This window comes from Pleurodeles waltl, chromosome 4_2, assembly GCF_031143425.1.
Source record: "Pleurodeles waltl isolate 20211129_DDA chromosome 4_2, aPleWal1.hap1.20221129, whole genome shotgun sequence".
In the NCBI taxonomy this organism is placed as follows: Eukaryota; Metazoa; Chordata; class Amphibia; order Caudata; family Salamandridae; genus Pleurodeles; species Pleurodeles waltl.
The window spans coordinates 913,290,594-913,318,440 of record NC_090443.1 but is presented as its reverse complement, the minus strand read 5'-3'; the positions used below and the strand labels follow the sequence as shown (position 1 = coordinate 913,318,440).

General features: G+C 42.0%; 1 protein-coding gene across 4 annotated transcripts in view; it reads right to left on the bottom strand.

Annotated features, from left to right (window-relative positions):
- Positions 1-27,847, bottom strand: part of SPATA6 (spermatogenesis associated 6) — a 196,188-nt gene that overhangs the window by 76,149 nt on the left and 92,192 nt on the right. For all 4 annotated transcript variants that reach the window (XM_069232703.1, XM_069232704.1, XM_069232705.1 and 1 more), the window contains one exon: positions 24,147-24,331. In XM_069232703.1, coding sequence (XP_069088804.1) covers positions 24,147-24,331 — 185 coding nt within the window. The remainder of the gene's footprint in view (positions 1-24,146; positions 24,332-27,847) is intronic.

Below are 27,847 nucleotides of genomic sequence, written 5' to 3'. Positions count from 1 at the left end.
GACTGCTCCTTCGAGATTAGATCTGAAGTCTCACATACTACTTCAAATAGGCAGTGGGAGTTAGGCAAAAGGATGGAGAACTTCATAAAATTGGGAGCCACAGTGCAGCTGAAATTCCCCGCAACTCTGATGGTTTGAGGAATAATAAAATGTGTAACCTAAGAGACTGTGTGGGAGCTACCTCGTGACCCTTGTTTTGTTTAAATGTGAAAACTGTCCTCCCATTTTTTTCTTAACCAGGTGTATGTATTCAGGCCCAACAGCGCTCAATGGCTTCATTAGCCAGTTTGAAGAAGGGTAGGGTTTTCGAGGATGGGGGGGGGGGGTTCAGAGGGACATGGGCAGTGGGGAGGGGACCTGGAGAGGAGTGTTATGGGTAAGGAAGGAGCATGGGGGAAAAAAGATGTGTGCCTCACTACAAAGGAGTCCCAATGGCAGTCCATAACTTGAAGGAATTCATAAAGATCAATAGAGACAAAGGGAATGGCCGGTAAGAGGGTTCAGTTCTTCTCCTGGAACGTGAATGGTCTCCGGGTAAAACCCAGGAGGGACTATATTTTTCAGCATTTAACAGACTCCCTGGCTCAGATAATAATGCTTCAGGAGTCAGACCTTACAAGTACAGAGGCTCATGTAATTGTTAAATCCCAGAGGTACGTGGAACATATGGTCTGCTCAGATAATATGTCCCATCGTAGGGGGCTCCTGACTAAGGTCCAGTCAAATGCCTCAAACTTGTGCCACAAATCGGACGAGGAGGGCAGGTGGGTTATTGCGGATATTCAAATAAGTGAAAACATTTATACATTAGCCTGCTACTATGGCCCTAACACGGATGATATAGGACCCCTACAGGACTTATGCCGAGAATTGTTAGATGCCCAGTATCCAATCATAATGTCAGGTGACTTTAATGTTGTGTTAAATGACTCACTGGATAAATCAACTGGAAGTAGATCTTTGGGGTGTCAAAAGTCTCAGACATACATTAAGGCAATAATTAAACAATTTGGGCTTGTGGATATGTGGAGAGAAACTCACGGTCGATCTCGAGGTTTTACATTTCCTAATAAGAAGTATAAACACAATTCAAGGATATATTACTTTTTAACAGACAGGTCACTTAAAATGGCTATCTTGGACACTCAGCACATTTGTCTGACCATGCAGTGGTGGTTTTAACATTGGAGTGTGACGCAGAGTGTTATTCGAGAAGATGGACGTTTGACCGATCACTTCTAAATGATCCGAGGGTGGTGGAGATTCTGAAAACTGAGACAAGGGATTTTTTTGAGCTGAACATGAACTCAGAAGCTCCTCATATGGCATGGGACTCTTGTAAGGCTTTTATTAGGGGGGGTCGTGATTAGTATTTCTGCTCAGAAAAATAGGGACTACATGAAGATCACACAGAACCTTGAACATGATATCGCCTGCCTAGAGCAAGAACTATTAGAATCACAGAAGGAAGGAAAGGATGATGAATCTATATGGACCGAACTGCTATCCAAACAGGCTTCTTTGACAGCTGTGATAGAAGCCAGAGTGAAAGGCAGGTGGGAAGCAGGCAAATTAGTACACTTCGAGTATGGTGAAAGCGCAGGGAAATTCCTGGCCTGGAAGGTCAAGTGGGATCTGGCACAAAATGAAGTAGGAGAGATAAGATGAATCACTACCGGGAAAGTGCTGAGAGAGGCTTCTGAGGTGCAGAAGATGTTTGTGAGCTTTTTTGAGTCTGTATACTCTGAAGTCTTACCAAAAACAGCAGTATCCAGGCCAGAAGATCTTGAGGACTTACAGATGGGGAAACTTGATGATGAAGACAAGTTAGCCCTGAAGGAGGAGATTTCATTGGGGGAGGTTGCTCAGGCTATTTCCAAGGGCAAAAAGGGGAAGGCGGCAGGACCTCATGGCTTACCAATTGAATTCTACTTAGAGATGCAAGAAGTAGTAAATTTGGTTCTAACAAAGCTCTTTAACATTATTCAAGGAGGAGAGAGCTCCCTTCCAAAATCATGGGATGAAGCAGTGATTACCCTTATATTAAAACCTGGGAAGGACCCCCTATCTTGTGAATCTTACAGACCAATCTCTTTAATGAATAACGATTATAAATTATTTGCTAACATCTTGGTTAATAGGCTGAGTATGGTGACGGGGGGATTGATTCAGGTTGACCAGAACGGCTTTTAAAAGGGTAGATATATGCATGAGCTGTCTCACAAGCTGATCGGAGCAATAGATTTGGCAAAAGCAAATAAACTTCCCCTGGCAGTTATAACATTAGACACCACTAAGGCCTTCGATAGAGTAAACCGGGGATACCTTAATACTATTTTGGAACATCTTAATTTCGGGGTGAACTTCTGTAGGGTTTTGAAAACCATTTATAAAACCCCATCAGCCAGATTAGTGCTAAATGGCAAACTAACTACGGCATTTCCCATCGCAAGGGGAACTAGGCAGGGCTGACCGCTCTCCCCATTATTATTCAATATTTATATTGAACCGCTGGCTCTTATGATTAAGAGGGATCCTCTAATTAAGCCATTCACTTACCTAGGCTGGGAAAACAAAATCTCATTATATGCAGATGATATCATGATCTATACTCGAAAATCTGTCCTCCACGCTAGATAGGCTTGAGTCTTCAACATTAGAATTTGGCCAGGTGTCAGGGTATGCAGTTAATATGGCAAAACAGAAATCATGACATGGAATATGAATGAAGAATATAAATTAATAAGAAATGAGATAAAGTACTTAGGTGTTATGAGTTGCAATGATTTGGGGGATATTCCAGTAGAAAACTTGAAATGTGTGACACAAGAGATAAATAAACTTCTGTTGAGTTGGTCGCATCTTCCGCTAACTTTATATGGAAGAGTAAGTTTAATAAAAATGTCCATTATCTCCAAGCTTACTTCTCTTTTTAATATGATTCCATTACATTTTAAGAAGATAGGGATACAAAAACTCCAAGCTAAAATTGATAGCTTTATTTGGGCCTCTAAGGGAATCAGAATTGCAAGGAAGAAGCTTAGAAGGAAGTATGATAAAGGAGGGATAGCTCTGCCTGATATCCAGCTATATGCTTGGGCCTTTCAGTTAAAGAACGCAAAAGACCTGCTATCAGGGAAGGGGGTAACCAATTAAAGAAGGGCATGTCAAAAAGTGAGGGGGAAGACAGACACATTTTTTTGCATAAATTCGGTCACCCCAAATTTGACAAAAGAGTAAGACTGAAAGTTCTACAAACTGCTGCTCTGTTATGGCACAGATAAGGAATATTACAAATGTATCTTCCTATAGTCTTTATGGCCCCATATGGGACTCCTCAGGTACACAAGAATGCCTTAAGGATTCCCTACTCGACCTCTGAAGGAAGCAGGCATTGTGGAATGGGTTCAGGTATTTCAAGAAGGGAAACTAAATTCCTGGGAGGAATTCGTGCTAACGACACAGGGAACTCTATCTAGATTTAGGTATTATCAATTACAAAGTTGGGTCCCCTCCCTGCGAGAAGCAGGAGCTGACACAAATGAGCTGGAGGAGCTGCTGATTAATGGTCCATCGAGTAGGAAAGAAGTAGCAGCTTACTACAGATTTTTTTTAGATAGTTTGGATCACGACCAGAATCTCCCTGGTTCTTTATGTACCGATCTTGCTCGGAGCAAAGAGGTTTCTAGATTATGGTTAGCTTCATGTCGACTCCTCTATCAGGCGGTGAAACCTGTGTATTTGACAAGGAACCACTTGTTCATTGTTCACAGGGCATTTTATACTCCCGAGAAAATAGCCAAATTTAGTCCCAAAGAGAAACCGGCCTGTAGGAAGTGTGGCCTCTCTGGGGCTGATAACATTCACATGTTCATGCTTTGCCCCCACATTCGGGGTTTTTGGGCAGAGGTTTTTGGAGTGCGGTACTACATTCATAGTTAGTGTGTACCCCAGAATTAATTCTCTTTGGTTGGTCCCCCAGGATAGACAACCTGTACGGTTATAAAATGAGTTTGCTGTTTTTTTTTTATATTGATGGGTAGAAGGGAGATCTGCAGGCAATGGACATCTCCAAACCCCCCCTCTCGATCAGAAAGGTTGACTGCTGTGGCTACCCCATGTAACTTAGACCTGAGTCGGTCCTGTGCAAAAGATGTGGCAAATTTGTGTAGACCTTGGTTAATGTGGGTGCATCAGGGTGCTCTTCTTATATAAAAATCTTCAGTTTAATGATCAGCAGTTGTCTGATGATTAAGTTATATGGGACTGATACACAATGGTGGATGGGTTCACATATAGTCATGTCTCTTTTTTCCCAGACTTCCTATTATGAATATTCAGATCCTTCCAGGGGTGAAATAATGGAATATGGGTCTTGATTTCAGAACGGAAGCATATAAAGTAAATGAGGACACATAAAAAATAAAATGGACCTCTGTCAGACATTTTCTGTGCAGATGAGTTTCACACGTGATAAAGTTATGTGAAGTTGCATAACGCAAAATCTCAAGAAATATGGATTAACACTGAATTAGAAAATTACACAGATTTCACAGGTGTAGTTAAAAAATCTCACCCAGAACTACAATTATAGTGGGCTCAACCTCTGAGAACGAGCCTCCACTTCAAGTGAAGCTTTTTAATCATCCAGGTTTGCAATGCCCAATCAAGAGTAGCTGCAGCAAATAAAAATACCCTTGAGGTTTATTCTTTTAAATTCACTCCTTTTTCTAAACATTAATATAAATGTCTTTGTGAGAAAACTAGGCTGACTGCAGAAGCCCTCTCACCTTCTGCCCCCATTTTTAACTGATACTGGTATTTTCTGACCCTGAATGTGCCCTGGGCACTGCTGCCCAGTCCTAGGGCTAGTGCTCTGTTTAAAATTGTATATGCAAATTAGGCATAATTATAATTGTCTCTGACAACCTAGCTATAAGTCCCTAGTATATGGTAGGGCATATATGTTTAAGGACTCAAGTGTAGTTAGGGCACCCATGGGTGCACTGCTGTGGTGTCTGGTGTCATTTTAAAGGAGGCTTGCCTTGTTGGCTGCTTTTAAAATAAAATTGTAGATCTAAGATTGATTTATTCAAATTTGTTCGTAAGCTCAAACTAAAAAAGTACTTTCATCAGCACCCAATTGAGAGCTCTATATCAGATCTGGCCACATCTTCTTTGAGTACTTTGTCTATTGAAGAAGTACATGACACAGCACTGATTCTATCTTTAGCTGAGAGAGACCAAGATCCAGACATTCTTTCAAGAGTGCTACAGGACCTAGAAGTTGAATCCAACAGAAGTATTCCTAGTGGGTTGAAGAAGAAATCATGTTGGACTCCGAGATCTTGGAGTTTGAACTCCTTTGATAGGTTTTTTGATTTGGTTTGTCAAGACTATGATAAATACCTGGCGAAGAATAATTATAGGCAATTCACAAAGAATTTGAATCCGGAAGAATTAGCTGCACTCAAATTACTTAAACAAGACAAAGAGATTATTATTAGGCAAGCAGACAAAGGAGGGAACGTTGTTCTTATGAACAAGAGTGATTATGATAATGAGATTCTATCGCAATTAAATGATACAATATGCTATGAGAGAATCCATGGGAATCCAATTCCCAACCTTACATACATAATTAATAAGAGCTTACTTACCTGGTTGGATAAGGGGCAACTTAGCAAAGGTGAATATCTCTATCTGAGGGTGGACCAACCTAGATATCCCTGTCTCTATACTTTACCTGAGGTGCATAAGGGTCTGCCTTTCCCATCTGGTAGACCAATTGTGTCAGGTATTTTAGGTCCTACCAAGAGACTTTCCGAATTTGTTGATTGTTTTTTGCAACCGATGGTGTATAACTTACCATCTTTCATTAAAGATACCACACACATTCTAAGCATTTTGAATGATATTGAGTGGGAAAGTGACATGTTATTGGTGACATTGGATGTGGTATCTTTGTACACTTGTATCAACCACGAGTTGGGACAGGAAGCTATTAGGTTTTTCCTTCATAAAAGATCGGTAAGTCTCTGGGAACATACTGCTATGCTAATTGAAATGATCAATCTTGTTCTTACCAACAATTTCTTTCTGTTTAATAAAGACTGGTTTCTACAAAAACAAGGTGTGGCGATGGGCTCCAAATTCTCCCCCTCCTATGCGAATTTCTTCATGGGGTGGTTTGAACATAAATGGATTTGGGGCCCTATGTCTACTCAATGGCAAACATATATATTGTTTTGGGGACGATTCATAGATGACTGTTTTTTGATCTGGACTGGCGGAGAACAGAAATTGGTTGAATTCTGCAGTTTTTTAAATTCGAATGCTATGAATGTCAAATTCACATATCATTACAGCTCAGTGAGCATTGAATTCTTGGTTGTAGATATATTCGTTGCAAATGGTAAAATTCAAATACTTTTTCGTAAAGTTACGGCATGTAATTCTATCCTTCATGCAGATAGTTCACACCCCAGACACCAAGTAGCTTCCATTCCCTTTGCAGAACATGTGAGGGCTCGACGTAATTATAGTTTGGATGAGGAGTTCTTACAACAGGTTGACGATATGAGTAGGAGATTTCTAGCACAAGGCTATTCGAATAGGATAGTGAAGAAGGCACAGTTAAACAGTTGGAGAGAAGTGATACCTTGAAAATTAGAGATCATAGTAGGATGATGGATCAATCTAATAAGGTTCGATTTATAACAGATTTCAATGATGCTTCTTTAATTTAAAAAATAATTATGATCAAACATTGGAGCATATTGTCACAAGATGAATCAATAAAAGGCCTAATACCTGAAAGAGTACTAACAACATATCGGAGAGGTAGAAACTTGAAGAGTACTTTAAGTCCCAGTTTTACCACTAGTTCTCTCAATAAAACATGGCTTTCTACGAAATCAGTAGGTTTTTTCAAATGTGGGTGTTGTGGAGTATGCCGTTGGGCCTGTCACAACATCAGGGAATTCTCTGATGGAGGTAGACAATTTAACATCAGCTCATTGATCAATTGTAATACCACTTATGTTGTAAATGTACTAAGATTTATGTGGGGAGTACAATACGCTAACTTAAGACCAGAATTGGAGAACATGTTCGAGCGCTCAAAAATAATGATCTAAGATATCCAATAGTAGCACACGTTGTTGACTGTAATTCACAATCAATAGACAAGAGTTTTGAATTTTTTGGACTGGAACATGTCCCTAGAGACCCCCGGGGGGGCAATAGAGAACTAGCCCTACGCAAAAAAGAGGCACTTTGGATCATGAGGTTGAGGGCGGTGGAATCAGGTCTCAACTCCGATAGAGAATTAGAGTTCTTTTTGGGTGACTGAAATTTACATTTTCTTTAATTGGCATCTGTTGTGTTATTGCTGTTTTATTGCTAATGTACATGATATATTTTTACTGTCTGTTAATTTATCCCCTTTCACGGAGGACATGTTATACAGTTATGAACCAAAATTCTCCAACATAGTTTCCATGTTACCATAAGAGTTATTTTTAAGTATGCTATGTGGTATGGGTTTAACTCAAACCTATACCAAATTTAGATCAAATATTATCTATTCTATAGTCTCGGGCGGTATTTATTTGTTTGCACTATCTGTGATTTAGGTTTATTGTTTTTTTCTTGATGTGGTGTTTGAATTTTTTCTCCAATATTGTCGATTCATTGAAGATTTTACAGTTCCGCAGTCATGGCCTTTATTTACATTTGTTAGTATTCATATTGGACTGAGTGTAGTTTATTTGTGGGGTCTTGTCCACTAATGGCTATATTTACTGGCAGTTCAATAATTTTTTAGGTTTGTTGTTGATTGATATTTTTTGATTGTTAGATAAGTAGGCTAATTGACAATTCACATATTTTTTTCAGGTATTGCTTTTGGTTGGTGCAATGTGATTCTATGGAGGTGCTTGGTCACCATTTGGTGCCGATAGAACAAAAGTAGAGGTTAGTCTGCTTTCTCTTTCCATGATAGCTTTTTCATGGATGCCCCGTAAGTCTATTTAACTTCCGTGTGCATGCGCAGAGACGCGTACTGGCGGGTCGGCGTTTCGAATATATGCTAACGCCGCATTGGAAATTATGCAATAAATACTAGGTGAGTGCCTGGGGGGTGGTCTTCTGTTTCTTCACTAGAAGGTTTTGGATGTACAAGAAATTTAGATTCGAGCTCCGTCTTTTACATTGTCATTTAGGTTAGTTTGTCTTAATCTCTTTGCAGTGCAATACAATGATGAATTTATAACAACATTGAATGTTCATTAATACTTTTGGATGCTGGATTTCAGGTATTTCATACGGGGTCACGTTGGAGTTCGCATGTGTGAATATGGCTCCATCACATGTTGGCACTTTTTGTGTATATTGGGTGCAACTTAATCACATCATGTCTTTGCTTTCTTTCTGCTTATGTGGTAGATCTGGATAGTTCGTTGTGTAATGTGAAGCATAAAACAACGTATGATACAATAACGGACAACAATCAATGGATTATTTAGGAGTTGTCTAATTATGAGGTAATATTAAGAGTTATATAAGTGGTTTTTTTGACACAAGGGTGGTTTTGCATAAAATTGGAGTAGTATGATATCACTTTTTTGGTGTGGTTTTGAATCTTGGTGGAAGTTGACAGGATATAAGGCTTTGGTTGTGTTTTTGGGGAGCACTTGAATGTAATTTTATCTGGGTTCCTCACTTTTTTGGCTCAACCAATATCCACGAGAGTCATTACAATAGGGTCTCTTTTGCATGAGACTTCTATACTTTTGGTTTGAATTTGGGTCTTTTTATTCTATTGTTTTGTTCAATCATTAAGTTTGAGCATTTTGGTTCCTAACTCCATCAATATGTTTACAATTTTTAGCCCTGAAGAAGTCGTCCGGGATGTAAAAAAGAATCTCCCATGACGAAACACGTGTTGGCTGGAATTGTATTACCACGGATGGGTTTCCAAATTTTTGAAGATTCTTAAGTTAATTTTTGGATTGGATTGGACAATTTAAACTTGTATTAAAATTGAATGCTTTTTTTCTCCAAGATCACTTATTTGGTCATATGAGTATTACTTTTGCTTGTGAGTGGAGTGCCGCACACTGTACTACCTGTTTTGTTGGGTTTTATGAACCTTTAGGGGATGGGTGTTTTCCCTTGTGCAGGCACCCCTCAATTTTTTGTCTAAATTTGAGCTATTTAAGATCCTGAGCGCCTGTACAACCCTGACATTTCAACCCATTAGTTAGGTCTTTTAAAATAAAATTAACCTGAAATTTAACTTTGGAATTAAAAGTATTTCCAAAGTCTCAAACTACGTTATTTTTACAAATAAGTCACTCCTAAGGTCGGCCCTAGGTGCACCAAACGTTGGGTGCATTGTACATATATGCAGGGCCTTTATAAAAGATGTTTTATAAGCCTTGGTGAAGGAAAAACAGTTTCCCTATTGTAGTACATTAGCTCCATAGGCTATTGGAGGCTTTATTTTAAAATAATAGTCTCATTTCTGCTAAAAAAAAAAAAAAAAAATGAAAGCTAAATATCTCATGTTTGATATAAAATGAAAAGTTCGAATAAATCCAATAACTTGCCAATGTCGGATTCATTTTAATTAGTACAGAGAAAGAGTTTTAGAACTATTTCTGAAAGTTACTAAAATTAGCCCTTTAGCGCCCTTTCCTGATTGGTCAGTCTCTGGCAGTCTGAGCCAAGCTAAATTAATGAGGTCTGAAGTGGACTGGGCTGAAACAAAAGAAGCACCTGGTGGGAGGAGAACTGCTACAGCAGATGGCAGACCAGGAAGGGGGTGTAGAGTGGACAAAACTGACTTTCAAAGGAGGAAAAGCCACCTGGGACAGAAACAAAACCACCCCCATTTCCTGCTCCCCCAGCCAGATGGGAGCCCGAGTAATTTGATTAGGAGTAGGGCTAGAATGGGGTGCGTTAGGAAAACTTAGCCACACCCAAGGGTGGGTCAGCCAGATGTAGTCTCCAAGGAGAGATTGTCTCCAGCTTGGATTTTTAAAGAATGTTGCTTTCTCGGATTGATTGTTGCCACAGTTCACAGGAAGTGGTCACCTCAGAGGGTAGCATCCTGCACTCCAGTTGTCAGGGGTATCCCTTTGCTTGGCAACCCAGGAGCAAGGATAAATATGGCAGAGCTGCCCAGGAATTCAGATCCCTGCTGCAAGAAAATACTGGAGAAGGACTGCCCTGCGGAACCCCTGGTCTGTACCAGAAGGACTGCACCAGCTGCACACTCTGAACTTCACGAAGAAAAGGACTTTGCCTTGCTTCTACAGCACCAGTAACAGACTCCCTATAAGGAACAGGCACAAAGGAGCTGGCCAGAGCCCCCTGCTTCAAGTCCTGCAAGAAGAGCCCAGCTAACCAGCGTCCAGTGGCCATTTGACGACTCTGACCACGTGCATTCCGGGAACGGTAGTCCCACCTTCCAAGGAGCAACTCAGAGGTTTTGGAACCTTGGCTCACGTTTGTGGACACTTCAAGGACCCAAAAAGAACTTCTGGAAGAAGATCCAGACGTTTGGAGAAGTTTGGAGCAACTTTGTGAAAAAGCTCCATAAGGTGACCGATAAGGTGACCGAAGTGTGGACGAGAATCAAGCGAACACCGCAAAACCACGAGCAGGCCTGAACTTCAGGTTTGTCCCGCTGAAGCTCCAGAGCATTTTCCCATCGATGAGACTTCCAGGAGTTAGCCAGGACCTCGCACTGGGTCAAGCCAATGATGTCACATCACAAGCCAGCCTGAAGAGGAGCCTGGATCCTGGAGGAGGGGTATACTCATTAACAAATGTGACCAATATTCTGTTCGCCTTATTACAATCGCATGATATCCTATGGAGATCGTAAAGAGGCCGACAGGACATCCGCCACATTTGTGACAGAGTATTCCTTTTACCAAGGTCTAAATCAGGCCCCAAGTCAGAAGGTAAAGTTTTGACCAAGGCCTCCCACTCAGTGTATCAGACTTGGGCTCCATCGCAGTCAGCCTTAAACTTTGACCCTGTCCCAGTCAAGCGCGATCAGATATCCGCAGTTGGCACGTTTTGTTTTAGGCACTTAAAAGCACATTTTTACGTTTAATCTTTATTCATATCTCTGGTTCCATATATTGGATTTTTTTCATTTTGGTGTAATTTCAAAGATAAAAATATTTCCTATTTTTATAAATTGGTGTTGGATTTTTATTGTGTGTTGTGTTTTACTTAATACTGTTTTGTTTATATCAAATGCTTTACACACCTGTCTCCTAAGTTAAACCTAACTGCTCGTGGGCAAAGCTACCAATAGTTGAGAAAGGATACATTTATTGAAACCTTGACTGGACCTATTGTGGGACTGTAGCTTGTTACTAAGTGTAGATATCTACCTGCCTTTACTAATTATTCACTTACCAACAATCTTCTACTATACTTATTGTTTCTTTCATAGCCTAAATATTCAGGACAGGGAAGCCTTCAGCTTGGTCCAGCCTACCTGAAGAATCTTTCTTTGCTTCTTTGGCGTGATTACTCATTTCAGCGTGCGGTGGAAGGTCAGGGCGAGCATAGCAGCTGCTGAAAAGCACAGGAAAGTTTCACATTCTTTAAAGATGGCCACCTGATGCATATACAATAATAATGTGCTGGTACTTGGTAATTCGAAAATTAGGCCCATTCTACAGGTCGTATTTTGAATGCACATTTTTGGATTAGTGGACAGAGCTCCGCTGCCTTTTGGATAGGTTTGCACAATGCTAATACCACAAACTCTTGCCCGCTCTGACAATCTGAATGTTTTCCTTTCTGTTTGTTTTCCTTCATCAAACTGCTCCGAAAACATCTTGGAGCACATCATCATATGCAGCTTTGAAGTCCTCTTGAGAGCTCAATTTACTGCCAATCTCAGCTGCAATTATGATGATCTGGTGATTACAGGTGATACTTTATCTCAGTCAAGATACCTAAACCATTTCCACTCAAGACTCTCAGACCTCTATCAGGTGGTTTACCAACAGGGTAACATTTGTGAATAAGAGAATCCTTTCTTTTTATGGGTTCAAAGGTGGGCAGTCGTTCCTTCAGGGTTAAGATACCTTCACTCTAGAATTCTTTACCCACACCTACACACTCATAGAGCACATATTTTAAGTTTTGCGAGCTTTATAGGGCTTATATTTTTTAATATGGCCTGGGCAACAGAATTGATGTCACTAGAGTTCCAACCTTAAGCAATGTGACCACTATGTATATGAGCATTTTAGACTGTAACATAACGTATAACATAGGCAAGGAACTGGTAAATAATGGGAGGTAGCTACTGCATCTGAGAAAATTCCTGACCATAAAACGTGTGCGAAACTGCTGGGGAGGTTAAAATGTATGCTTGATTTGTTTGAGCACAGAGCTAGGATTGAAGCCAATATAAGTATAGGTATGTAAGCAGTAGGGTCTCGTACACAGGCAGATGTGATCACATGCCCAGGCTTCTTCCACAAGAATAATTTAACTTTGTGCTATGAAAATGTGTTTTGTTGACTCCCTAACCGAGAGTAAATGTTAATATTGTGGGCCAAATGTGGATATATTGTATCTAGAATGTCTGTCTCTATTAAGTTGTGTGATATACAAGAAAAGACTACTTGTAGTCCTACTTCTGCATTGTAGGAAACTTCAATGAGGTCATAAACATTAGAATAAATCCCTACTGCATGTGTGGACCCCACAGCACGTTCCACAGATGTACTGTCACTGAAATGTCACACAGAGTGTCAGTGCCCATATGCCCATATGATGAACAGCATAGAGTAATAGCCTAACTGAAGATATTTTTTCACGAAAATGAATCCCTAATGAACTATTTAAAACGTGCACAGTAGCTCCGGACGTGCAAGAAAGGGGTGGAAGTGTATGAAATGCAGGAGAAAATGCAACCTGATAGCTTTACATTGAAAATGAGAAAAAAGTGCAGTGTCTAAAATTCTAAGAGTTTCCTCAAACCATGATGCATACCATTGGCAGTTCCCTCAAACAGTCAGTTATTTTCCATGGTGGAATAAGTTATATATTTGCTTTCAAAATTGTTTTCCAAAGCCCAACACTATCTAATCAGGGAGGTGGGTGGGACGTTAATGACTTAAATAAAGATTCTATGTCAGGACCAGATGTGAGGATTCTGCTTTATAATCTTTACTCAGCTGATTATAAATTTGAACACCAGCCATTTAACACAGCTTTATACAAAAAATCCTAACATTCCCAAAAGACCTTGGGGTGTCATAACATGACAAGTAATCATCTCAAGGCAGTACCAATAAAATCCATCTTCCATTTCCATGCTGCCTCTTTTCTTTGCTGCTCAGCAGCATACGCAGATAAGTGTTTTTCTCTTCTCTGTGAACTCTAAAGTTTGACGATGTATTTATGGTATTTCATGCCTTAGGAACTTCTTTCTCATAATTGCTAGCCACCCCCTCACCGTTAGGTGGTGGTGTAGCCACATCCCAACGTGGCCCACTTTGGCTCCACGACGCGCGTCTCTCTTTGTCCCCTGAGGTATTGGAGAGGTGCGCAGTATGATAGCAACATGGAGCCTCCCATACAGCCTAGAGACTGACTTCCCAATGGAGTCTGAACCTCCGATGCAATTTTCAGGCCGTAGCTGACGCGTAGGCATTTTTCCTGATGCCACAACCACAGCTGTATCTCCCACATTTATACCACGCCTGGGGGGTCTGTACCACTTGTGTTCGGCCGTCCAGTGAAAAATGCTCTGTGGGCCTTTTAATTGGTAAGGCAATGACCGCTGGCTAGTATTCATTTTACATTCCAGGCTTGCCAAGCCTTATAAGGGACAAGGTCCCAGGCTGACCCACGGTATCTTTGAGGTGTACTGTCCAAGGGGATTAGTTCCCCACAGATTGGAGCCTCTGGTCTTCCCAAAAATGTCTTACTGAAAACCCAGTACCACATTGCCACCTATAATCTATATTGGCTCAGTGGACGCTATGCAGACATCTGTGATCACATACATTGAGGAGGAGGCATTGTCCTTCCTTCCCTGGGACGACGGTTTTTATGAGGCCGTTGATGCCCGTTGATACAAGGGGCAGTTGCAAAGCCTATTGACCAATAAAATAACACCTATAGTTGCAAACTGCGGAGGAATATACGAAGAACCCTCATTCGCAGACAACCCTTGAACCTGGGGGCGCACACCTGAAGTGGAAATCCTCCAGGATGGATAAAGAGACCTTTGGGCACCTTAAGCAGCTGTTTCTGACCCACACATAACCACCTGTGGAACCGCCTGACCCAGTGGAACCCCTTTTAGCCCCCCCCCCGCCTACGTATTTCCACAGATAAGGGGGACAGCAATGATTCCCATGGGGTCTCGGATGAACAGCCAGGCCCTTTGAGGACCTGGCTTCCTTCCTCAACAAATTACAGCTCGGGCCTTCCCCCCTCAAAACCAAAGGGGGTGGCAGACATGTTGGACCCTGAAGATATTATTTATCGGTGCTCAGTGGAATCGGTCCCAGCTACTAAGGCAGCAAAATATGTTGGAGGCTGACTGCGCAAACCACTAGAGAAAGAAGCCCGGAGCCACCTACAGACGAAATGTCCCTGATCCTCGCTAGAGGGCAAAGTAGCTCTTATCAGTGACATCGATACCAGGATAACCACATGGCGAAGTTTATTAGGGATTCTAAGAAGGGGATTGATCGGTCCTGGCGTTCGTGCCAGGATAAACTCCTGGATGCTCTGGGACCCATGACAAAAATGCTAGAAATAGCTGAGAAGGCAAAATACTCAGGCTTCTTAATATCTCCAGAGGTACTCTCAGGCTGGGCTCAGCGAGCCATACTTTTCTTAGGGAATGCTAACTGCGTCCTTTCCGCGGATTGTCGCCGTTCTTTTCTGATTAAAGTGAATCCTAAGTTGGAGGATCTGGTGTCCTCATGAGCTCAACCTGTGGCCCAAGGGGCCCTCTATGGCAACCCCTTCGTCAAGGAGCTTGGAAAGGTTTTAGCCACCTTTTCATCCCTTGATAAAGCCCAGACTTCCACCAAGTGGATATTCAACCCCCGTGTTTTACAAGGGGCCATCCTGATCTTCCCGCCTCATCTGCGTTTTCTTCAGTTTCGATGGTAAAACCACAACATTCAGATTCACTACTGTCCCATTCGGCCTGTCATCCGTACCATGGTGCTTCCCGAAAGTCCTTAGGCCCATGGTAGAACAACTACGCACACAAAGGATGAAGATTATCATTTATCTGGACGACATGTTTATTATGAGTCCATGTCCCCAGAAATTGTCCCTGCAACAAGAGACGGTGAATCTTTTGGAAAGCCTCTGGTTTGAGATCAACAAAAGCACGTCTCTCTTAATCCCCTCCCAGGCCAAGGAGTTATTGGGATTCGTGCTAGATTCCTCAACAGCCACCCCAAGCCTCCCATCCCGGATGGTGGCGAAGATTCGACACCAACTGCAATAAGCTCTCTCCAGGCGGTTCACTTCTTTTCAGCAACTAGACTTGTTAGTGGGCCTGCTGCCGTCATCCATTCAGGCGATCCTTCCAGAGCCACTGCACTACGGCGTGTTACGGCATCTCAAGGCCCATCACCTGAGAAGGGGCCTGTCATACTCCCAACGGGTCCCCATGTCAAACGAGATCCTATGGTGGCTTTTCCATATGAAGCCCTGGAATGGGAGGACGGTCTTCGCTTCCAGCCCAGACTTGATCACCAAATCTGACGCCAGCAGATCAGGCCTGGTGCTCCTGGCGGGCTGGTTTTTGGTCCAGTGTTGGACCAAAGACAAAATTCTGTTCTGCATCCTCCTCAAGATGGAAAACATGTCAGTGGTACGATACCTCAACAATCTAGGAGGGGGGACTAGATCGAAGGCTCTCTCGGACCTGGCAAAAGAATGTTGGCAGTATTGCCTTGATCATCACATTTCAGTCATGGCCGAATATCTTCCCAGCCGGCGAATCAGGTAACAGACTGGCACTCCAGTCATCTTCACAACTCGAGCCTCTGGAAATTGGTCCTGGAGGTCTTTCCCTATCTAGTGCAAGTGAGGTCCCTTCTTGGTGGACCTGTTCGCCTCACGCCTGAGTCACAAAGTGGACCGGTTTTCCAGTTGGAGACCGGATCCCTTTGCTGCAGCAACCAATGCGTTCCTTCAGGACTGGACGCAGGAAAGGGATTATGCAGTTCCCCAATTTTTCATGGTAGCAAGGGCACCAGCCAAAGTGCAGAGGCAGCAGGCGGAAGTAGTCTTGGTGATGCCAGTTTGGAGGTCAGAAGTTTGGTTCCCAGTTCTGATTAAACTTTCTTAGGACCCTCCAAACCTTTGAACACTTTTTACGTCTCTCTTTCTCGATCCGAACCTCATACCGCATTGGTTGATAACAGAATGCTCCTTCTGTACATGGCGTGGCGGACTACCAGCAACGCTGGAAAATCCCAGGATTTTCGAGCGATGCTGAGGTCCTCTTGTCCATGATCTGGGCACACAGCACGACCAAGCAGTATAGATCGACCTGGACAAGATGGATGGATTGTTGTGTACGACGAGATTTGGATCCCATAGATGCAGAGGTAGTCCAGATTCTGAAATTATTGTCTGAATTGTCTTCTGAAGGCTTGGCCTATAGTTCCATTAATACCTTCTGTTCTGCTATTTCTGTCAGTCACACCCCTATTGGTGATATCCTGGTTGAGAACACCACGGATGTCAGTCCACCAAAACCCCTGGGGTAGCGGAAGTGACTTCACACACCCATTTTGACCTCCAATCCAACTCACACACACATGCTTACACATACACACAATCACACTTAGACAAACATTTGCTCATCTAAACACACTCACCCTCAAGCATGCATACAACATATATTAAAAAGCATTTTCCTGTTTACTTCAGCTGTGAGGGTTTAATCCAGCTAATTGTACTCCATTTTTAAATACACTAATATTGAATAATTAAACATTCTTTACTATAAGCGTAATAATGAAAATGAAGGAAAACAAAGAGAAAGTAGCCCCAACCAACGTCCATAATGATGTGCTGCCACTGTGTTTCTAGCACTGCTTTTGCCACCTCTGAAGCCAGAGATCACGAAGACAGTGTCAGGGGCCGCAAGGGGCAAGACAGGAGGCACAGCTGAGACCCCTGGCAACCCCTAAATGACATCCGTGGAGAACACCCATTTGTCCCAAGTCTGCTGTTGGGTATATGCCTCTCCCTGCCTCTGGAGCCTTGGTATTCAGTTCGTGGGATGTTAATCACATCCTCAATCTTTTTCACTCCTGGCAATCTAATGAATTCTTGTCACGGAAAGAGCTGTCAGCTAAGTTGAGTCTCAGATGTTCGAGCCCTGGATATTACAGGTAGAGTGTTCTCCCCAAACGGAGTCTCTTTCATGATCTGTAGGCAGACTAAATGCAATAACCACATAATTTCATACCCAGCATTCGCAGACTCCCTGAAATTGTATGTAGTGAGGTGCTTGAAAGCGTATGAAGAAATGATTCAGGAACTCCACCCACCGGGTGAGAGACACGCTTTGATTGCTCTCCAAAAGCAACATAGAGCTGTCTCTTCCCCCACGATTGCCCAGTGGGTCTGTTGGGTCATGCAGGAAGCAGGTATTAATGTGGGAATATTGGGGGCACACTCTGCAAGAGGGGTTAAGGCTACAAAGGTTTTCCAATTTGGTGCCAGTTTGGAAGATATCATGAATGCGGCAGATTGGCCTCAGATTCTACCTTCAAGAGGTTTTACTTTAAGCTGGTGATGAATGTGGCAGAACTGGCAGTCAGCAAGCTTGGAACTAGCATAATCCTCTCCTCTGGTCCTGACATAGAATGAAACCTATCAAACGTAGCCCAAAGTTTCAATTCTATTAAGGAGCCGGAAGTGAGGAATATCCCACCTGGGGAAAGGTTCTCTTGAGGACCCTCCCTGTTCTCTGTAAGTGGGTATTGTGAACTGCCTCATTATCGATTGTGCTATTTTCCGCTCATATGTAACTAAGTTTCTGAAATGTCTTTTGAATAACTGTTTTATTAGCCATGAAAGTTGCTTGTCTCTACAAGTGTGATAACTTGTTAGGTCTAATCACCCTTCCTTTTAGTGCTTTATCTTCTCAGAGAATGATACTCGTACATTTTTCATTCCTGTGCTTATACGACAGGAAGCTAGTGTCGGGGGGGGTATGCATGTTTTGGAGAATGGCTGGAAAAAAAAGGCGGAAATGCTGCAGATGGAGCTGGGCTGAGCTCATGAGTGTCATTTGATGTATACTCGAGTGGCCATATTCACATTTATGGGGGACGTGTAAGCCTAAACTTCCACTGCAACCATATAAAAGCCATCAATAGATTGGTTTGACCAGGAATCAAAACACAGTTTAATTAGTTTGTGTTAAATACATACATTCAAAGATATCTTTTCTTTGATGTAGCAAATCAATTTGAAACAAGGTGCTCCAAATAATAATAAAACTCAGTGAAAGTGAAAAGGGTGAATTTGGAGTGTGTGAGACATATATACAAGTGACTGATATGGAACCTCTGGTTTTATATGAAACTTTGTTGTTCCTCATCTCCCCTCTGGTAAAATGCAGTAGCACAGGGGACACTGTTTGTGTAAGGCCTTTTAGACACATGCCCTTTACTCTGTTCAAAGATATTAGTGCACATCTTGCTCTTTATAAAGCAATGTAGCACAGGTGGTAGTACCTCTTTGAGGCCTTCTATACAAAGCAGTTAGTCTCTGTTAAGTTGTCACTTCGAGGGAGTGCTGTAATAGGGTAGTATGAGAAAGGATCACTGTCCAGAAACTGTCCAAGTAAGAATGTATTCAGGGATGTGGAATTCCTATCGCCCAACGCCCCGGGACATCTTGTTTGGGGTCAAGGGCAACAAGTTTTTATGTTTACTTTGTCCTTGGGACAAGTAGGCCCAACCCTCTGCAGCACAAACCCTTTGGCTGCCTGTTTACAGAGAGTGGAACTCTCTGCAGTTGAGGTAATGTGTTTCCAAAAGATAATGCTTTTCGAACTTGTATTTATGGTTCATTATTTGAAAGCCTTCATTATTAGGGTGAGTGCTGTAAATAAATGTTTTTAGGTCACACTTAACTACTGACGTTGGTTCCAGTACAAAAAAAAAAAAATGTGTATACACATGTTTGAAAAGTTTAGGCTATGAGGCTAAGTATAATGCTCCCAAAATGCTGTCTGATTAGATGCAAATGAAGTGTCATTTAGTAAAATGTCTTGATGCATGCTAGTATTTCCCAAAAATATTTCGAATGGAAAATCAGTGTAACCATTTTCAACACGAATATAGGAAGTATGAAAATAAACAAACATTGACAAAGCCAACTGGTCTGACATATTTTTATAAGTCTTTTAGTTTCATCAATGCGTGTCTTGTTTTGACATGGCTTTTGTAATACTTTATTGTTGTGGGAGCTACCAGGCCCTCAACAATGTAACAAACACTGGCAAAAAAAAACCAAAACGTTTTTGAACTCTAAAAGCACACGTTGCCACCAGTGGCATAACAAAGGTCCAGCAGCCGCCCTCCAGGGGGCCCCTTCAGCACAGCACCTGCCCTGAGTGAGTCTGGAGAGGGGGCTCCTCCATGTTCTTTGCAAAGGGGCATCCTCCAGTTTCGTTACGTCACTGATTGCCACTGTAGTTCCTGACACTGAATAAAACTACTTTGTGTGCCAATATGCTCCTTGTGGAAGAGCAGAATGCGATCACCCACAGTAAAGCCAGCCGAAAGAGAGAGAGAAATAGAAGTTTAATAAAAACAAAAGGTCTTTGTTAACACCAGACCTAATTAGGGACCAAGACCCACATGTAGGTAGCTTTTTGCATGTCGCAAACAGCGACTTTCGCTGTTTGCGACGTGCAAAAAGCACATTGCGATGCACAAACCCAGTTTTGCGATTCAGTAACCTGGTTACCGAATCGCAAAACGGGTTTGCGACTCGCAATTAGGAAGGGGTGTTCCCTTCTTAATTGTGACTCGCAGTGCAATGTAGGATTGTTTTGTGACTGCGGGCGCAAACCAATCGCAGTTTGCACCCATTTCAAATGGGTGCTAACACTTTCGCAAAAGGGAAGGGGTCCCCATGGGACCCCTTCCCCATTGTGAATGTCACTGTAAACATTTTTTCAGAGCAGGCAGTGGTCCTGTGGACCACTGCCTGCTCTGAAAAAATGAAAAGAAAACGTTTTATTTTTCGTTTTTGTAATGCATCTCGTTTTCCTTTAAGGAAGCAGTCACAGACATGGTGGTCTGCTGTCTCCAGCAGGCCACCATCCCTGTGAGGGCCGCTATTCGCCAGGGGGTCGCAAATTGAGACCCACCTCATGATTATTCACTAGGTGGGCATTTGCGAAGCCCTTGCGAATCACAGATGGTGTCAGGGACACCATCCTACATTAGGATTTGCGACTGGCAAATTGCGAGCCGCTCTGACTCGCAATTTGCGGGTCGCAAATCTGAACCTACCTACATGTGGCCCCAAATTCTTAAAGAAAGTCACAAAAGTGCATCCATGGTATATGTCGTACCCCTATAAAATATTTGTGAACTGTATTTTAGCATGGGTAAATACGCATGTGTAGATTTGCTCATGTGAAAATCTATTGAGCATTTGCAAGTTCATTTTCCCTCCGGCCACTTTCTTCCCAACCCTGGAAGAAGTTCTAATTCTGCCATTGTCAGGAGTAAATGTCCAACCTTTCTTATTATGGGAAAATATTAGAGAGAAGCTGGTGAAAATCTTTAAAACATGCAGGTTAGTAGGTTTGCAGACTCAAAGGCATTCCAGCCCTGGAACTATTGCTTACTGCCTCCTCCAGCCCCCGTATGCAGATCTGCAGAAAGGTGGCAAAATAAGGAAATTGCTACAGTAGGGATTGAAACTGCAAGTATTCAAGCCCTACTATGGTAGTAGCCCTGGCATAATCAGAGAGGCTATTAGCAGAGCTCTCACATAATGAGATTGCTGCCATAATTTGTCGCCACACTACATAGCACCAAAGGGACAAGTAGATCTTTTTACAGGACAAGTAGATTTGAGAAGCAACCTGTCCCCTGGACAAGTAGATATTTTAATAAATTCCACACCCCTGATAATGTATATAATGCTGAAATATAGTGAGTGCACAGCATCTACTTTTTCGCTCAATGCCTCTACAGAGGTTGTCTATTCTGCTCAGAGGAATCATTGGTGAGAGTGGTGTGAACTGAATGAGTGAATGGATTAAATAATTTATAGAGCACAAACAGCTGCTGCAACCAGAGCATCCAAGCACTAGTTGCAGAAAACAAAAGCCAGAGACTAGACAAAGAGGCTTACAAAGTATAGGGAAGAGGAGGCAGCAACTGAGAGGGCCATATTTCTTTGAAAAGATAGGTCTTCAGGTGCGCCTTAAAACTCCTCTCTGAGGTAATACTTCGCAGATGGTTGGGCAGGGCCTACCAGAGCTTTGGAGCCAGACAGGAGAAAGCCGGGCTTCCCATTCTTGATTTATGTATCATCGGAATGCAAAGCAAATTTTGCTCAGACGAGCTGCGATTTCTGAGAGGTTTTTTAACTTGTTTTGGATTTAGGAGCAGTTAAATGAAACAGTAAGGTATTAGTGGAGAGATCAGTCTTCGTCCATACTTTAGTATCGTGATCTGTGATAGGAGTGAGGTATTGGTACAGAAAGACTCAGCCAAAGCTGTAACTCAACAATTTAAAAAAAATATATATATCATAGTTTTCACCTGGTCCTTAATTTTTTGCCTCAGAGGTGGGCTCAGTTGAGCTTCTGAGAGAGATATCCCACTACAGTATTGTATACGTGCAAATTCTGTTGAATCAACTACTGCACTTATGATCTAGTTGGAGGCCAGAGATCAAGGACTGGGTCCTCAAAAGTGATTATTGGTCTTAGTGGTTTGAAAGGCAGTGTTCATGGATTCAGTTGCATAGCTTGACGAAGCTTAAAAAGGGACTCTATTCTCTTTTTTCAAACTCAAGGTTGGTGAAGAGGTGGAAAAACGAGGTGTTGCAGGAGACATACTATGTTGGTAAGGTGATGACAGTTGTGGAGAACACAGTGGCAATACTGAGGCAAGAGAGACAATTGATAGCTAAGGAGTAGCCGGAATAGGTATCAAAGTTGCAGTGTTGGGAAAAGTCTTGTTCTTTTCGAGATCTATGGGTGTGATTTTCAGGATGTCGATGATATGTAGACATCAGAGATGCCTTTGAGAAAGAGCACATCAGAGTCAACGTTCACGCCGTCGTTACCTTAGCTCGTGACTCCAAAGACACCGAAAATGAGGTTGTCAGTGTCTCTCCTTTCTCTGGATCTCCTCCTGTGCGAGCCTGTTTCAGGGGGAGGCTGCCTTTTCTTTTTCTTCCTCCATTTTTACGTCCTGCATCATTCCTTCGAGCCTTGTGCCGCTCAGTGTTTTAAAATCTTTTTGGACATTTTTTAATAGATGTCACAGCCCAAATGCAAAAGAGGCAGACACTACACAGATGCTGTAGGCGTCAGAAACATCCTTCTTCTTCAACACAGGAGGGACACGTCTCATAAAGAGAAAAGGCATTTTTGAAGAGATAAGTTGCCACAAAACACCAAACTTCACTCGATAGAATGATGTTAAAGTCACTGAGTGAAAATGAAAAGGCAAGGTTTTGCAATCAACTTGTAGTAAACAAAAATATAGAGGTGTGAAACCTCACTTGGGCTCCTAAGTCATACTCACAAGAGCAGGAAAACAAAAATCTGTGACGCAACTGCCATAAGAGTTCATCTTGGCTATAGGAAACTCTTTCTCACCTTTCAGCATAAGCCTGTCAGACTCCATTATTTACCTACAATGTCTACACTTTCACCCCTTTCTTCTGCATCAAATGCTATAATGCATGGCTGATAGTGCTCATTAGGGGTTCATCAGTTTATTTTCAGAAAACAAGTTAGCACTCGATAGGCTAATGCAGGGTGCTGCCCATCATAAGGACAGATGGACACTGACACATTGTGTGCCATTTCAGTGGACAATACATTGATGGAAAGTGCCTTGCAGCATACACACGCAGCGGGTAATTTTTCTAATGTTTAGGACCATCAATTAAGATACTATGATGCAGAATGCTGATCTTTCCCCACAACTAAAAAAGAGATCAGCAACCAGAGACAGAAAAAATAATAAAATCTAACATTACAACACACTTTTATGAGAAGGAACAGACAATGGCTCACCATCATGACTTAATAAGGAACCAAATACCCAAGTTACGTGACCTCAGGACCCGATCTTTATATAGGAGATATTCAAAATTAGAGTGACCCGTACAGAACTGACACTACTCTTATGTATAAAATATTTGTAATGGGAAATTGTTAGTGATCATAACAGTAAGAATCCCCACAAAGGGTAGATTATCTTAAATACTTGCTACAGTTCGATCATCATATAAATCATAATCATCTTTTTGACAATGCATTCTAATGGGATTTTCTTTCTATGTAAATCAAAAAATATGGACAGACTAAACTCAACAGCTCAAAGGATGGCTTGGGTAAGAATCCTTGGCCACCAAAATAATGAGTGATAAGCCTGAGATCCTGCAGGAACAATTTCACATGTCCCTTGTGCTTTCCACTCAAACAATATCCTATCCACAAAGGACCAAGAACAATGAACCTAGAGCTTTGCCAGTGCTTGATTTCATGTTTTCATTGTGTTGTACTCTGAGCTTTTATCAGGTATACTACGGTATGCAAGTCACATATCGTGACAGCGCCATCTCTTTAACACAACCTCAGGAGACAAATACTTATTTTTCAAGGAAAGGCATTTTATCAAACCAAAAAAAATAAAGGATACATGAAGCGCTCCTTCAGACAGCTGTTGCAAGCTTAACAATCCTAGATAGTCCTGACACTGCTGTATTTATTGCCAGCGCTTTCCTTGCAATAAAGCACAGCCGTCTAATACTAATAAACTGTAGTTAATTCGTGCCAAGGTGGAAGCAATTCACCATCTCACAAAAGAGAACACTGGAGCCAACATTACCTTTCCCGAAGAGAAGATCGATTTAAGACAGGAGTTAGGGAATCTTTCTGAGCTGATGAGGGGGCTGAATGGGTCATTAACAACCTAGCGGAATGGAACTGCCTGCCAGCTGGCCCAGCTATCAGGCGCTCATCAGAGCTGTCAAAAGAGCCGTCAAGGTCATCCCTGCGAGGCTGGGTGATAATCTGTTAACACAAACACAGAAAACAAAGTTTAGAGAAGAGCAGACGATAATAGCAGATCGGGAGCTGGTTATCTTTTTATTGAATATGGAAGAGCACATTCTGAACTATTCCCCAAACCAATTTAAACACACTGATAACTAACAGCACTGGGGAACTGGCTCACGCTAGAAGAGATTTACAAAGTTAAAATCGATCTTTAAAAATGCACCATATCGAACGATATTTACAATATTTACTTAAGAACGCAAGGAACATTTTACCTATGAGAACGTGGTGAATGGATCAAATACTATGAAGAAAGAATAGGACGAAGACGGTAGGAAATAAGGAGATGTAAAAGTGACACAAGATGTCCTTTAAGTGGGGTGTCAGATAATTTGGAGACAATGGGCCTTTGTGACATTATAATCTATTTTCTATATTGTGTTGTGTTATAGGTATTGATAGCCTTGTTTATTTAATCAAATACAAATCCCTATAGTGATATCAGAAAAGGCAATAAAATGCATTGTACCCTTTGTATTTTTATTTATGCACCATTTCACCAATAGTAACACATGTTAGACAAAAAACAAACTGCTGGTCAAGTTTTATCCCTGGCTGACCGAGTACTGCCTTCCTAGAGCCCATCTGGCTCTCTCATGTCCTCGGACCTCCATCTACATGCCAAAACAGAGGAAAGATCTGCCTGTCCCCTTTGATAAAAATATTAGAGCTCTGCAAAGATCTACTGGACCACCCTCTTGTCCTACACATGGGGTGTAGGCTGACTTCCACAGGGATACAGCAGGCTAGTTCTGCTGGCCCCCACCATTTCTGGGACTTTCCAACCATCTGGCAAGCCTCTGCAATGGGGCTACACTTGCACCTGGTTGGTCACGCTTCCTGCAGCATTTAAAGAGTTCAACTCTCACTAGCTCACCAGTGAATCTCCCTACCTCTGGTGTAGTTATCTGACTCCCTGAAATGCCTGCAGTGTCTCTGCTCCAGTGGAGATGCCACTTCCATCATTGACGTGGCCACCACCCAGGTGTGGGAGTTTTTGAACTTAACAACTACATACATCGCTCCAGAGGTCATTGCTAGAGGCAGCTACTCAGCTGCACTCATTGACACAACCGTGGAATCACTATTGCTTCAGTCAAGATTCCCCCATAACATTACACTGAAGTGGGCTACTTCCTGGGTTTAACACCTCTCCAGAGGACTTAGCTGAAGGCAACCATCTATCTGCACTTGGGTAGACTGACAAGGTTAGCAGGTCTGCAGCTGCTCACACTGCTACCACGCTAAACATAACAAGTCTTAGCAAAGCAAATATTTCATTTTTGAAAATATATTAAATAGGATTTACAATTTTTAAAGTTTGCTTTGTAAATGCCCATTTTGGTATGTCATGTATTTGTGACACTTTATTTTTGGGGGAGCTTCCAGCATTAGATGAAATGTTTTTGTTCTCAAAATTATCACATTGGCATAGTAGTCCCTGACACTGAACGGACTTATTTTGTGTGCGAATTTGCTATTGTGAAATAGCAGAATGCCGCCACCCAATGTGAAGTTAGCCAATGGCAGGGTTGACACACTCCCCCAGTGTGTGCTGTAGTGGACAGAAAAATTGAGAATGACACAACGGCCAATGGGTAAAGAAGTCCAGCTGAAAGCCCCTCTAATTAAGTGCATTATATATAATATATAAAATTTTAGTAAAATCAAAAAGTCTTAAGTAATGCCAAAACGAAAAAGTAACACATTTTGGCGATGTCAAAACGTGTAGCTTTGCCCACCAGTCTTCTAGCTTTGGTTGTTTTGCTTTATTACTGAAAACCAAAACTTTATTGTTGGGGAGGCTGCTGGATCCATATCAATGTACAATCAATCAATCATAATATATATATATATATACATATATATATATATATATATATATATCCATACAGGCGGTCCTAAGCAGTGGTGTGCCTAACTGCCGGTGCTGCGTGAGGGCAAAGGACCAAGCCCTAATATGTACAAAGAAAGCAAAACGCTGCACTCCCGGAAACTGAAGCCATTGAAACTTTTATTCTATTCATGAAAGAGGCAAAATCAGGTCCCACTGACGCGTTTCGACTTCCGTCTTCTTCAAAGTGGTTTCAACCATCACATGGTTCGCACAGCATGTTGGTATTTATAGTTCTTACACACCACTTGATTGGGAATCATTTCAAAAGCACCCTATGTTACACACCTGTTTCCTCTTGCTGACTGCCAATTAGGCAAGTGAAACTCACAATTTAACATCAAACATGCTCCTTAATGATTACTACCTTCCGATATAAACTCGGCTTCCATCAATTATTATGTGACACATATTTTCCAAAAATGAGATTATTCAAAAATCTACGAAGTTCTTCAAAACATTCGTCCTGGTGAAAGTTCGCCAAATCACTCAATGTTGAACATCACAATTTGAATTGCCATTTCGCTAAAATGTTGCTCATCTACCCCATAAACACAGTGAGTTTCACTATTCATCAACATCTATTTTCAAATTTCAGCCTCCAGATTGAATTTTAGCTTTATACACCTTGTTGTGCAACACCAGTTCTCTTTTGAAACACGATCGTACAAGGTTCTTTATATAACTTCACGTTGTAAAAGTAACTGCGTTGTTATAAGCGTACTGCCTCCAATTAGATAGTCAGCCTTGCATATTCATTCTACATCGTGAAATACATCGTCAAGTTAGTTAAACGATATCAGTCTCGAAATTCCCAGTTGAATCTTTCATTAGTATATATGCCGTTCATGCGCCTCTGCACGTAAAAAAACAATGTTCCAAATCATTACAGTCTCCGGGCCCCAGATTCAGGGCCACATCAGCATTCATAGGATTGGGGCATCCACTCACCATTTATTCTACGATGAAACGGTGCCTTTTCCAAAGTCAGCACTTTGGCGCTTAGGAAGTACAGCAGTCACTGCCTTTGAGATGCTTCCGTGCACTGTGCACACGCAGGAGATTAGTATCTCCTTGCTGACCATTCCAATTCCAAATGCCGGGCACCACCACTGTACAAAACAGAATCCATACAGGCGGTCCTAAGCAGTGGTGTGACTAACTGCCGGTGCTGCGTGAGGGCAAAGGACCAAGCCCTAATATGTACAAAGAAAGCAAAACGCTGCACTCCCGGAAACTGAAGCCATTGAAACTTTTATTCTATTCATGGATTCTGTTTTGTACAGTGGTGGTGCCCGGCATTTGGAATTGGAATGGTCAGCAAGGAGATACTAATCTCCTGCGTGTGCACAGTGCACGGAAGCATCTCAAAGGCAATGACTGCTGTACTTCCTAAGCGCCAAAGTGCTGACTTTGGAAAAGGCACCGTTTCATCGTAGAATAAATGGTGAGTGGATGCCCCAATCCTATGAATGCTGATGTGGCCCTGAATCTGGGGCCCGGAGACTGTAATGATTTGGAACATTGTTTTTTTACGTGCAGAGGCGCATGAACGGCATATATACTAATGAAAGATT